The sequence below is a fragment of the Alligator mississippiensis genome, chromosome 16, assembly GCF_030867095.1.
Source record: "Alligator mississippiensis isolate rAllMis1 chromosome 16, rAllMis1, whole genome shotgun sequence".
Lineage (NCBI taxonomy): Eukaryota > Metazoa > Chordata > Crocodylia > Alligatoridae > Alligator > Alligator mississippiensis.
The window spans coordinates 6,549,359-6,562,789 of NC_081839.1; the positions used below are offsets into that span (position 1 = coordinate 6,549,359).

Sequence of the window (13,431 nt, forward strand, 5' to 3'; positions counted from 1 at the left end):
TCTTCATTAATGATTTTGAGGATGGAGTTGAGTGTACACTTAATCCATTGGCAGATCACACCAAGCATAGCGGGATAGAAAATGCCTTTCTACGGAGCATAGAATTAGGATGCCAAATGACCCTGATAAATTAGCAAAATAGTCCAAAATGAATTGGTTGAAATTCAGCAAGGAAAAAGGCAAAGTACTGGACTTGGGACAGAAGAATCAAATGCACAGCAACAAATTGGTGAAGCTGTCGTGCTGCAGCAAAGGATCCAGGAGTTATAGAGGACCACAAGCTGAATGTGTCAGTAGTGTACTATTGTTGCAAAAAGAGCCCATAGCATCCTGGGGGGTAATAACAAGACCATCAAACATCCAAGTCACTGAAGTGATTCTTCCCTTCTATTTGGCACTGTTGAGGCCTTGCCTGGATTATTGTGTCTAGTTTTTGGCACCACATTAAAAAAAAAAAAAAACAACCAAAAACTGGACCGATTGGAAAGAGTCCAGTGGAGAACAACAAAAATTATTAGAAGTCTAGAAAATATGAAATGCAAGGAAAGGTTGGAAGAACTGGGAATTTTTAGTCTGCAAAAGAGAAGATTAATGAAAGAACTGATCGGAGACTTGGAATACATGAAGGGTTCTTTTATGAAAGTTGGTGATAGACTATTCCCTATATCCACAGGAGGTGGGACAAAATGAAACGGTTTTAAATAGTAACAAGGGAAATTAAGGTTGGATGTTAAGAACTTGCTTACATTAGGGTGAGCCACAGCAGAGTACCTGGAGGGGTAGTGCGGTCTCCATCAGAACATACTTGGTCTAACCTTGGTTTAAGGTGAGACAAACACGTGGCTGGGATGGTTTAGGCAGGAATGAAATAGGCCCATGTGAAGCAGCTAGTTTTAGCTTCGGAGTCAGCCGATTCAGGGGACAACGATTCGATTTGGTGATTCGAATCACTGTCCCGAATCGATTCGGCTGCTGCCAAATTGGCTGAATCTCTGAATCTTGCAAGCCAGGCCATCCCCCACCCACTCTCCCAGCCCAGCAATGACTGCCCGCCCGCCCCAGCTCCCAGCACTTTGGGGGGTTGGAAGGCACTCAGAAGGGATAGGGGAGCAAGCAGGGGATGGGGCCTGGCAGGGGTCCCTCCATGGTCCCCTCCCCTCTCCTCCAGCCCCCGACTCCCACATCCTACTTACCAGCTCTGAGTCCAGCTCCAGTTCCCTGTTGCAGTGGGTGGGGCTGCCCGATTCACTGGAAAAGATTTGGAGAGCTTCAGATCAATTCAGACCTTTTTATTGGTCCCATGATTGGATTTGGATTTGGAGATTTGGCCACCGAATCGGGCCGAATCTCATCCAAATCGAATTGGCCCTAGAATTAACCTGTCTTGAACAGAAGGCTAAACTAGACCTCCTGAGGTCCCTTCCAGACCTAGTTTTTCTATGACTCCATAATAGTGGCTAGGAGAAGCCTGTAGCGAGTTCAAGGAGTCTGAAGACTTCTTTGCGCCCTGTACAGCAGTGGAGTCTACCTGGCTGCTCTTTCCTGCTCTATGGGTAGGTGGCTTATGTTCCCAGTAGTGCCAGTTTGATACGATCTCTTCCGCCACGCGGCAGTGGTATGAATATTGACCTGCAATGCCTGGCCATGGGCAGTCAAGTTTATTGAATTTAAATTTAGGGGGAACTTTAGAATGGATGTGAGGGGTATTGGACGTAGTTCTGTGGTGTTGAAGCGAGTCGCAGGACTAAGCGGTCCTTTTCCTCTCTCAAGTGCCCCTATTTACAGCCTCTCCTGACTTGGCAAGGTGGTTTTTAATAGCCTGGGCCAGATATGGAGGTGTTGGTTAAATTGGTTTGCTCTTTGGAAAATGTGTATGGCAGTGTCCCCCTTATGTACAGTGACTCTTCTCACCAAGGGCTCTGACTTAACAGAACTTAGTTCTGTTATTTTTATCTTCCCCATGACAGGACAGCACAGGAAATGATTAGTACAGATGGGAGACTTTCATTTTGTTTTTTACCTTGAGAATTGGTCAGACAACATCCTCGTGCCAGATGCACCTTCATCTCGAATGGATTTTAGTGTGGTTGGCGGGTGGGTCCCCGTAACTAGCTGAATTCCTGGCATTGGCAACAGCCAACTTTCCAAAATGAGGAGGCAGCTGAGTCCTTCAAAGAAAAGAGGTAAGTCCTATGGAGATTGTAATATCATATTATAGCTCCAAGCCTAGGAGGTACCACAAGTTTCGGAGGCATCTGCTATCAGTCCTGGGAATATAGTTGCACTGGAGCCAGTGTCCAGAAGCAGCAGAAACCCTGGGATTTCCTCCTGGAGATGATACAGTATCATAGCACTTAGGGTCAGAAGGGACCTAAACAGATCATCGGGTCCAACCCCCTGCCCCGGGCAGGAACGGGTGCTGGGGTCATATCACCCCAGCCAAAAATCTGTCCAGCCTTCTTGAAGACCTCCAAGGTAGGAGAGAGCACCACTTCACCTGGCAGCCCTATCTGTAAAGTGATGCCTCCTGATATCCAGCCTGAACCTTCTCTTGTTTTATGTTTTAGAGCTGTTATGTGTCTTAGAGATGAGCCCCAGAGTGTCTGTAGGGTTAGTAGGCAGGCCTAAAACATAATAAAAGCTAGCAAGCAGGGTGGCAGATACCAACTGTGATCTGATTGTCTTGCCATCGAGTCTTTTGTCCCCTCTTTTCCCTGAATAGGAAGGCCAAGGAGTCAAGAGACCTGGATTTTTTTAACCCTGGCCTGTTTTGAATAGCAGTGGAGTCAAAATCGCTCCTGAATGTTGGCATGTTCAAATTTTAGGGACATCTTTTTGCCATTTAAAGCACTTCTGCTGGGTGATATCGGCTATTCTTTCTATTGCAGTAGCACCGAAACACCCACAATCAGGAGGGGCTCGTTGTGCTTGGTGCTTTTCCATGTGCATAGTAAAAGACAGTTGATATCCTGATGTTGTTATAAGTCAGAAGTTGAGTACCTCTAATTTAAAGTGGCTAGGCACTGCATGCAGCACAGGCCACGCTAGTGGTCACTGTACAACCTGGGGGCCACACCAGTGTGAACTGCAGACCCCCACACTGCACCTACCTGTGCTGCATGGGTAGTCCCCCCTTCATCTCTGCACCATGCCACGGTGCCATGGGGTTACTTCTGAAGGTTAAAGTCTTGCTTCCTGGTTTTTGTTTTTTAGAGTGAGCAGATCCAGTAAATGCCTTTTGCTTTTGAACTACATTTGCTGACGTGTTTTATATTATGGTTTTTTTTTAAGATTAATGATCCTTTATATTTTCCATTTTCCTTGCTTACGCCATATTAAATACGAAGGCTGAGGAACTGATGTTCCTCAAGTGGGTGAGACCTCAAGTGGGTGTCACCTTTCCAATGTAGCATCATTAGTTCACACCTCCCACGTTTGTCACCTCTGTCCTAGGCCTCAAAAGCTGATCACGGATGGGATCAGAGTAAGAGTACAGTAGAGAAATACTTTCCGCTAGTTACCACAGTGCTTTGACTAACCTCAAAGTCGCTGTGCTCTTGCTTCTTGGTCCTTCTTGCTGCTTTGAGAGACACGCACCCTGTTTTCTGCACTGCACTTAGACATGCATAACAGGCAACGTATATAGTCCCGGTGATCTTGTGACATGGAGTAAGCTTTATAAGCATGACTGTCGGATTGTTTCATTGCCTTTAAGTAATGAAACCATGAGCATGCTATCCAGCTCATCCCGGATGAGGATCCTGTGGTTGCTGTGTGTAATACATAGGGAAATGGGAGGCCTGGTTATATGTTTCTGGATCTGCCTCTGACCTGCTTCCTTTGGCATGGGAGAAGCACCTATCCATTGTCACCTAAAATGTGAATGGAAATGCCTGATGCTCTGTTGGCTGCTGGGTGGTTTAACTTATACAAATCATAATGAAGTAAGGCTGGAAGGGACCTCAAGAGATTATCTACTCCAACTGGGGATTAAACCTGCAACTTTTTGGTGTTGGTTGCACCACTCTCTAACCAACTGATTTAAACACTGCCTCTGTCTTGTGAGAGCTGTTTGCTTCATTTTTGCACCAAAATTTGACCCAAAAAACCTTGCCTGCCTATATCCTTAGACCAACACGGCTACAACCAAAACCTCAAAACAAGGAAGAGACACTTGTGCATGGGTGCTGACAGGGCTGCAGAGATTATCAGAACATTGTGAGCATCTGCAGAGGCTCTCAAAGCAAACTGGGGCAAATTGTCAGACTCGAAGCTTCAGGGATGCCTTTGGGCACCTGCTTATGGTAAGCAAATAGAACAAAAATAACTAAGAAGAGCTTTTGAATACAAGGCATTCTTCCTCAGGTCTCAATGCATTGCATTTGAAAGCCTGTCCGAGTCCATCCCAACCATGCAGGTGGTCCAATAAAAGATCGCCTACAAAAATCTATGCCTCTTACCTATTTCCTGGACCATCACAGCTGCATCACTTGAACGCTAGCGTGAAAGAGTTTCCGAAGTGGCTACCAAAAATGTCCGCTAGAGGGAACTGCATGTTAGACAGTTGAATTGCAGATCGTCCAGGAGACTGCCAGCATCTACAGATAACCTTCAGTGCTAGGGTGCGGGAAGGTACAAAAAAACAATTAAGACACATTTTGGTACCCTGATTTTTTTTATTTATTTTTTTTTATTTTTTTTTATTTGGTCTCTGTCACCTGGGTCTATTGCTTTAAGAGCATCCAGGATTTGCTGTTCACATGGGGCCACACTTTTCACGTTGTGCATATTGTTGGCTGAAGAGAGCTGCAGCATCCAGTTCAGAGACCTTGTCTTCACTTTACGTTGCTGTAGTTAGATCTCCACCCCCAATTCAAACATGGCAGTGTCTTTAAGTTGATTTGGTTGACCCAAGTTGGGGTACAAGCTCTTAGGACATATTTAAGCATCTAAACTTCTATTTATTTCAATAGGAATCTATGTGCCTAAAGTACCTTTTTTCTGTTTTTGGGTCTGGCCTAGAGTGTGGCTGAAACCTGAGCAAATGGAGCTTGTCAGCTGCTAACATTACTGTTCTGCAGTCTGGGTGCAGCCCTGTGCCACTTGGCTGCTGCTAGGCCTTCTGATGATTTCCTCCACGTGTCCAGAAAGAACAGAAAAGTCCTCCCACATTTCCCAGGGAGCAATTCAAAGAGGGGCTCTCTTTACCGCAGGGTTAAGAAACAAGCCATGATGCCGAGGGCTCTGCTATCAGTGTAGACACAGTGGTGGCAGCGGTACTTGGCAGTTTGGCTGTTCTCTCTTGAGTGTGGGTACCGTACGTGTGGGTGACTTCAGTTAACTCAGAAGTGACATGCTTCGTGCAAACCGCCAAGCCGTTGTAGGGCAAGATAGGGCAAAAAGCGTGGGGTACAAAGGCCCTTGAGATACAAAGCTGGCAGGAGTTCCTCTAGTGCAGTCGCTGACCTGTAAGCCCAGATCCCTGTTGTGTTTGGGAGAGCAGGGCGAGAGAAGCCTGCCGTGCCTGCCTCCATGGGCACTGGACTCTCAGAAGAGCTCTCAAACCCTCCCTGAGTTCTGCTCATGGAGCCTGGTCCCTTGGGTATGGGATTTCTTAGAGAGATAAGAACTTGTTTTCTCTGGAAAGTTTCAGGGGAAATTTAAGATACTAGTTTGACTCAATTTGAAAACCCAAGGGCACAAATCCCATAGGTAACGAATGCACTTGCTCATCAGAGAGCTGTGGGAAGGCTTCCTGTGGGATTGCTGCAGCTCACTTCTCCAACCCACTCAAATGCCTGTTCCCAGTTGCTGCTGCTGTCTGGACCCACATGAATACAGCAACTACCAACTAAAGAGAGTGCAGTGGGCCCAGTTGTGGGAGAAGGGGCAGGAGAGCTTGGGAACCCCCTCACCAAAATAAATTACAACACCCAAAGGTCATTCAGCATCATAGGATCTTGGTAAATTGGGCATGATTTATCCTCGGAATTGCTGGGGGTAGAGTTCATGCGAATGGAGCTGTTTTCACATTTGAAACGCTTTGAGATTTTTTTTTTTTTCTGTATTTCCCCCCACCTCTTTGCTGTGAAAACTGCATGCATATGCATAAGTGTTTGTATGCACATGTTTATGAGGATAGGATCTGTGTACATCTTTATGTGGGTTATAAGTATAAAAGGGTGTAGTCTGAGTCTGTGCCTGTGGCTGTGTTGTCTGTATACAGATCTATTCCGTTTCTGTATTGTACGTGACAGCTATGCTGCAAAAACTTTCAGGCTGCAAAGCTAAGCACCTGGGTGTTCCTGTCAGCCCTGGATCTGCAGTGAGTCCTTTCCAGGATTACAGCAATCCTTTGGTGCCCCTTTGGGGTGGAGTTTGCACTCGGAGGAGGTTGGAACAGGAAGGGCAGGGGAAGATGGGCACCATGCAAGAATTCATTTTTGCAACCATTATCTTCCATGGGGAGAAGGGACAGCCAGGGATAGGAAATCTTACATCGGGTGTGCATGGTCCACTTCCCAGCCAGGAGCTAGCAGCATGACAGGGATGCCCAAGAACAAGAATGAAAGGGTTCTGATATCGGGCACAGCATGTAGAAGAAGGCTGGGTTTGCCTGTGGGCCTGGCTGCTTCAGTCTGTCCCTGAGATGGGACTGATGAGCACAGGGGAACTGGCAGAAGGAGAGACAAAGCCACTTTTGCACCAGCTTCTATCTCATCCTTGATCAGGACTGTCTTTATGGGGTGGGGAGGGAGAACAGGATTTGAGACCTCTTGCTTCCTCCCCTTCCCACCCCCCACAAGGTTGCCCGAGTCCTAAAAGTCATTCTTGCCTGGCATCCGTTCAATAGCTATTGTGCACAACTAGTTGCTGTCTCAGCCTAGCAAAATGGGCACTTGCCTCCACTGGCAGCCTCATCATAGAGGCCACAGACAGTTCCCCTTTTCCCACCTTCAGAGCAGAGGTGGCAGAAGCTGTGTGTCAAAGAGCCACCCTACCCTCGCTGCCATGTTTGCAACTGCACTTCAGTGATGTCTGGGCACCTAACGCATTTTAGGCTGCTCTGAAAATCATCCTAGCCTTGAGTGCTCGAAGCTTCTTGAATGGAAGGGGCAGGGTAAGGCAAAATCATTTATTAGGGTCCATCGCTCAGTCAATAATCACAAATATACTTCAGTTCAATGCAAGCACTTTTCATCCTATGGGAGGAGAAACAGCAGTTCTCCCCATGGCTGTTTCCCTACTTCAGTAACACTTCCGATGGACAACGTACGGCCCAATGTCATTGTACTGCTCCTTTTGAATCCAGCAGGCCTGGAAGTTCTTCAGGGAAGCCAGGATGGAGCCTCCGGTCCAGACCGAAAACTTCCTCAGGGGCACAGCAGAGACTCTAACCTTGGCACTAGATGGCAAATGCCGAAGGAGCTCGCTGGTAAACCTCTTCTCCAGCCCATTAAAGAGAGATGACCCTCCACAGAGAAAGATGTTCTGGTACATGTCTCCCCTGGCCTCTTCTGGGACCTTACTCAAGCTTCTCTGGGCCATGTTATGGACACCCACAAAAGAAATCCCAGGCAACTTAGGAGGGGTGAATAGCATTTCTGGGCATTGGAATCGCTCTTTCCCCAGGCTGATGACGTGGCCATCTGGTAGCTGGAAGTCTACCACGTAGTCCTTCCTGGGGAGATGACATTCTCTCTCAAAGTTCGCAGCGACATAGCAGCACTTATGCTTGATGTCTTCCACAATGTGCGTCATCCTCTCGGTAAACACGTGCCCCGAGTCATTGAGAAGCTTCATCAGGAAGGAAGTCATGTGAGATCCAGCAATATCCATTCTCTCAATGGCATGCGGTAAGTTGTAGCCCTGATGGACTGGAACAGTGTGGGTCACGGCATAGCCACTATCTACCACCAAGCCACTTATCTTACCATGAGCATAAACTGACAAGACGGAGTGGTAAGCGATGTACATGCCTGGAGAGTTCAGAGACTCAAACACCACCTCGACCATCTTCTCTCTGTTGGTAGTAGGGCTGAGTGGTGGGTCTGACATCAAAAGGGCATGGTCTTCTGGGCGGACCTGCAGATCATGATAGAACATGTGTCGCCAAAGGACTTCTGCTGCCTCCCAGTCTATGATGATGCCATTTCTCACGGGTTCAATAACTTCAACATCTGGCTGCGTTCGGGCTCTCTCTCCTACAAAAGTGTCTGGTCTGGCCCCCCGCAACTTGAATGACCGCTCTGTTGGGCGGCCCACCCACGAACCAAGGACAGACTTGGGGTTCTGCTGCCCGGCAAACCCTGCTTTACAGCATCCTGTGCCTGTATCTATCACAACTGCCCCTGTTCTCTGCATAACCGTGGGGTGTCTCTCGGGGGAATTCAACCTGCCTGTAGTGGCTCTTCTGTCTTCTGAAAATCCTCTGCCCTTCTGATAGTGCTCTGAAGAACGCGCTTCAGATCGTAAAGAAGGGCTTCTTGTCTGTAGACTCCCTGGTCTTGAACTCATTGATTGTGGAGTCATTGTTCCTATCCTCATTGGTTTGGGGGTTATTGGCATTGGACTGGACTGTCTTGACCAGCCTGTTCTTGGGCTGTAGAAAGACCTTGCAGCGGAGACAAAACGTGTCTCTGGAGGCAGTGGCTTATATAGGAGGGACCAGGTCTGTGGCTCTTCATGGTCGTCGTAGAGAGAACTGTGACATCACTCCAGCATCTGCCATGATGCTGCTGTTTGCGCAGGGTACCTTGGTCACAATGGATGATGCATTTTTCCACCGAAGGATCAAGTGGCTCGAGTGTTATGCCTTTTTGCCTTTTTGTTCTCTGGGCTTGTTCCTTCTCAACTCTCCCTCTAATCTGAAATGTGGCATTTTGTTCCTCTCTTGCTTCTCTTCCCACCCCAAACCATTCCTATTCCATCTCCCACGGTACTTACTAAAACTTAAACTGTTCAAGTGTTGTACTTTAGGATAGACCTGAACATTGGATTAATTAGCCTTTGGACAAAAGGAACTCATGAAAGGCATTCCAATTCTTTGAGGCGCTTTGCACTGGCATCAATGTCTGCTTTGGTAGCAAAATTTTAATGTAATAAATCAAAGTGGCGACCCATTAATGTTATATTGGGACCATGGCTACGTGTGAAAGACATGCTCCACCGTTTTATGGTACTGAGCAAGGGCCTTCAGTGCCAAGTCTGGTGTTATCAAAGGGGAGGGAGGTACCTATCTTTTGATTTTATTTTTTATTTTTATTTTTTTTTCTGATAGTCCCAGCCCAAAGACTTGGGTTTCTGCTGCTGAAGTCAGCTGAAAGCTCTTCTAAGTTGTTAGAGGGGAGGGAGGCCTTCTACTTGGAGTCTACCCCTAGAAAGGACACACAACCAGAGAGCTAACAGCAAGTTTTCCAAGGGCTTGATTGTATCTGCTTCTTTAATCCATTGTCTCGAAGCCAGATTTTTAGAGGGGTTTATATTTTTGATCCTCTTGAAAATCATTACTAGGCTTCTATCTGACCTTGCAACATAATATCAGATGGTTATCCAAGGCTCTGCATTCATGGGAAACTTATGAGGAATAAACCACAGCTATCCTTGTTACTGGGCAAAGCTGATACCTCCCAGAGGCTGGAAGGAGACACCTGGAATATCCTAGAAAACAAGATCTCCAGTGAGCTTTCCAGGAGTTCCCATTTTGGTCAGCTTTTTTGTGGTTATATGTGGAGATGTTGGCTTTCTAGTTCAGCCTTTGTCCTTCAGGGCCCAGGAACATGTTACATTCGGGCACAATTATTGTGTTTAATTGCACCATAAGTGGCAACCGTGCCACATGTGAGCCTTCATTGAGGTGCCACAAAATGGCAAACCAGCCATACAGATGTTCCACATTGTTGGCATCAGCCCTGGACAGTCTGGCTGGGGCAGGCCTGGGTCTCCAGTGGGCCATGGGGGCTGCCCCAGGGCCGGTGCTGACAATAAGCTGATTTTTGGCACCAGTGACCAGGGCAGTCCTGGGTCCCAACCAGGCCTGGGGCTGCCCTACAGGCTCTTCTAGCAAGGGGAGCTGAGGAGGTTTCCCCCTCTCCCTTCCCCACCCCGCCAAGAAGTTTAAGCTCCCATACCCAAATTCTTCTGCACCCAGTAGCTCTCACGTGGCTTCTGGCCATAGTGTTATTGGGATCTGTCCCCAGTCCCAAGTGTCTGTATCCTGCTATACACACATGGCATGGCCAGACATGCGATTGCTTGGATGAGGGGTCAGATCCCAACATGCAGTAATTTTAATGTGGGCCGGCAGCCTCAGCAGAAGTTAGCATTGCATCAATGGGACACTTGTAAGGGCTGCATCAGCCCTGCTGCTCATAGCATAGATCGCCAGGTGTCACTCTTGTAGCACCAGTAACAGCAGCTGTAGCCGGAAAAGATGGAATTATTTTGGGGACAAAGCACTACTGGCCTTCTCGTTGTTCTAGAAGAGTGAATATGTCACTCTAATTTTGTACCGGTGACGTGCACCAGAGCCAGACCTCTGGAGGTAAAGTTATTTATTGAAGTAGCAGCTAGAAGCCATTGCATTGTAAATGCAGGGGGGGAAAGTGGAAAGCGCTTATCTCTATTCAGAGTTTATAATCTAAAGGAGCAGGATGAACATGGGAGGGACACCACAGAAAGTGACTTGTCCAAGGTCATATGGTAGATCGGAAAGGGGAATTGAATAAATGTCATATTGTCCTGTCTACTGGCTACTGCTGCCCTTCATAGGCTCTTCTACTAAACCACAGCAAAGTCTCTTGTGGGCAGCAGCATTGCAAGTTCCCTCCATGCCTTCATACCTGACCTGAGAGACCCTGTTTAAGGCGTGGGGAGGGACTGTTGGCTCCTGTGACTCCGTCTTTTTGAAGGGCCTCTCAGACTCTGAGCAGCAGTGCCAAATCTGCAGAATGGCCAGAGGAACCACAGCTCTTCTCGCCCTTCTTAGTTCATAGAGTCCTAGAAATTAAAGGTTGGACGGGACCTCAGGAGGTCATCGATTGTAGCCCAGCCCCTGTTGGCAGTGGTTTGCATCAGGCAAAATTAATCTTGGTGAAGCTGGGACTGGTGATTGATGGGTGAGGACTGCCATAGCTCATTAGCCTCCCAGGTGCCCTTGGTGTCACTCTACAGCAATAAAACCCATAGCATGTTGAAACCAGAATTACATAACTCTCTGTTGCAAAGCAAAGGCATCGCTGTCATTGTGCTCCCCAGCTCAAGTTCTTGTGGCCAGACCCCACTCTGTCTTAAGTTTGTCATTGCACCTGGTGTGGGGAGGGTGTGATTTGCATTTGTGATCCCAAAAGCATCACTGCGACTATTTGCCATTCTTTCATTGTATTGCTTTTTGTGTCTAACATCAGACCTGGCCTGCAAAAAAAGGGCAAATACAGGCTTCGAATCACCATGGCTGTATCTACATTTGCTATTAACATGCCACAATAAACTCTGGCACAGTTTATGGCAGAATTAGCTGCTTCCAGCTGTACCATCTACATGTGCGCCTGGGACCGCAGCACTTTGAGCTGGGGTGGAGCAGCCCCTGGCTGGCAGGTGGCTTGTAGGGGTCAGCCCCGGGATCGAAGTGGCAGAGAGGCTGGTTGGGGCACAAGGGTGTTAAAGTGCAGGGCTAGGTGGCAGGCAACCTGCCACGCTTTTTAGCATCCTCATGCTCCAGCCAGCCACTGTCACTGTCTACATGTGTGTTTTGGTGCATGTAATTACTCTGCTGTAAGATAGTACTGTACCTAATACCCTATGGCAGAGTTAATTAACTTACTGCACCCTAATACCAGCACATGTGTAGATGGTGATGCTCTACTGCAGAGCTAATTAATCTACTCCACACACTAAAGAGCATATATATAGATGCACCCCCTGTTGCCTCTCTGTGCCTCCATCTACAAAGTGGGGATAACGCTGCTTTGAGATAATCAAGTGCGTGTTTGCTCTGTAAGAGCTGGTGTTGCATTTTGCAATCTGCTCAACAGTGTTCTTCATCTAATTCACCCAATTTACTTGTTGCTGCTGCTTGGGCTGGCAGCTGTTTTGATGTGTTGCCATAGAAAAGGAGTGCAGCAGTGATGCCATCAGTGCTCAGCAAGGTGTGGAAGTGATAGGAGCTGGAGCTCCGTGTCTGTGCACGCAGCCTTGGAGATCTTGGGCATCTCTGCTGTGGCAAAGGTACTTCCAGGATCTCTTTGCTGTGTTGCAGGCTGGCTTGGGTGGGCTGTGGATCTGGAAGCTGGATCGCTTCACATCTGTGACTTCAGTCTGGGCTGTGTGAATGAGTGACTTATTTGACATGGGCCTGGCCTATTCCCTGACTCTGCCCCTGCTAGTGGCAAGTAAAAGGTGCAGCTGTGCTGGGAACAAGGGAAGGCAAATCAATGCGACAGATTTAACTTCTCAAACAGATGTAGCCAATAGGAGCATTTCTCCTTCCACCTGCTCCTTCACTCACCAAAGGGACAAAGTGGCTCATTCCCATTCAAGGGGAGTTGGTCGTTCCTAACAATGGGATTTACCCAGCTGGGTGAGACTACTGTCTTTTCCTGCCTGGTATCCTGCCTCCAGCTGCGGTAAATGCACGATGCTTTGGAAGGTGGCCTGATGTCGTAATTATGGCACACAGTTGTCCACATCTTTACGGACTTTCTTCCAGACCCCCATTTGCCCTAGGCTGGTTTATGCTCTAAATCTTGAGGATTTATGTTCCTTGTGTGATAGCTATCCAGGGTCAGATCCAATATACAGCTAGAATGAGTTTCCTCAAATCCAGTTCCTTAGTCAACATGTTAGATAAGGGTGGCCTGCACATGAAATCATAGTGCACTCCTCTCTGCTCCATTGCAAACAGTGCACTTCTCTCTCCTCTTTGCTTTCTCTTGTGTTGTTGGCCACTCTCCAATCCCCTCTTGTTAGGATTGGGTGCCATACCTCGAAAACCTGAAATTCTCCAGCAGCTCATGACCTCTGCCATATTGTTGTATGTGGTGATAAAGAGGTGGGCTTTGTGGTGTGGAATTGGCCGACACGAGACGTATTTTCTGCACCAAAACAGAGAGAGGATTATATGCCAAAGCTGCAAAAGTCTTACCATTGCCTGGCCACAATACTCATTTATTTTCCTTTTTTTCTTCTAATTTCTTCCATCCTGGGAGGATGGCAGAAGAAGGCTCTGGATTATCTCTTGCAGTCGGCCACCTCTAACCAAAATGAAGATGAGCCATTGTTTGTCTCTCTCCTCCAGAGACCTGAGGGTTGCACATAGCTGGATTCAGCACTGATTCGGGACTGGTGTTTTCCTGTGATCCGCAAGCAGTCGCGCCATTAGAAGTATTGGTGCCAGCATAGTAGCTGTTGTCTTGGCTGGCACACCGCAGATCA

At 47.6% G+C, this 13,431-nt stretch overlaps 2 protein-coding genes across 2 annotated transcripts in view; one reads left to right on the top strand and one right to left on the bottom strand.

The window, feature by feature from the left end:
• LOC102569169 (uncharacterized) overlaps window positions 1-13,431 on the top strand; it is a 233,301-nt gene that overhangs the window by 20,239 nt on the left and 199,631 nt on the right. The window lies entirely within an intron of this gene.
• Window positions 7,150-8,686, bottom strand: ACTL9 (actin like 9). The gene has a single exon (XM_006265662.4). It carries the CDS (start codon window positions 8,566-8,568, stop codon window positions 7,249-7,251), a length of 1,320 nt encoding a protein of 439 aa, XP_006265724.3. The 5' UTR covers window positions 8,569-8,686; the 3' UTR covers window positions 7,150-7,248.

Excerpts from the sequence above, each read along its gene's own strand:
- ACTL9 (XM_006265662.4), bottom strand. The coding sequence starts at position 8,568 with ATGCCAATAACCCCCAAACCAATGAGGATAGGAACAATGACTCCACAA.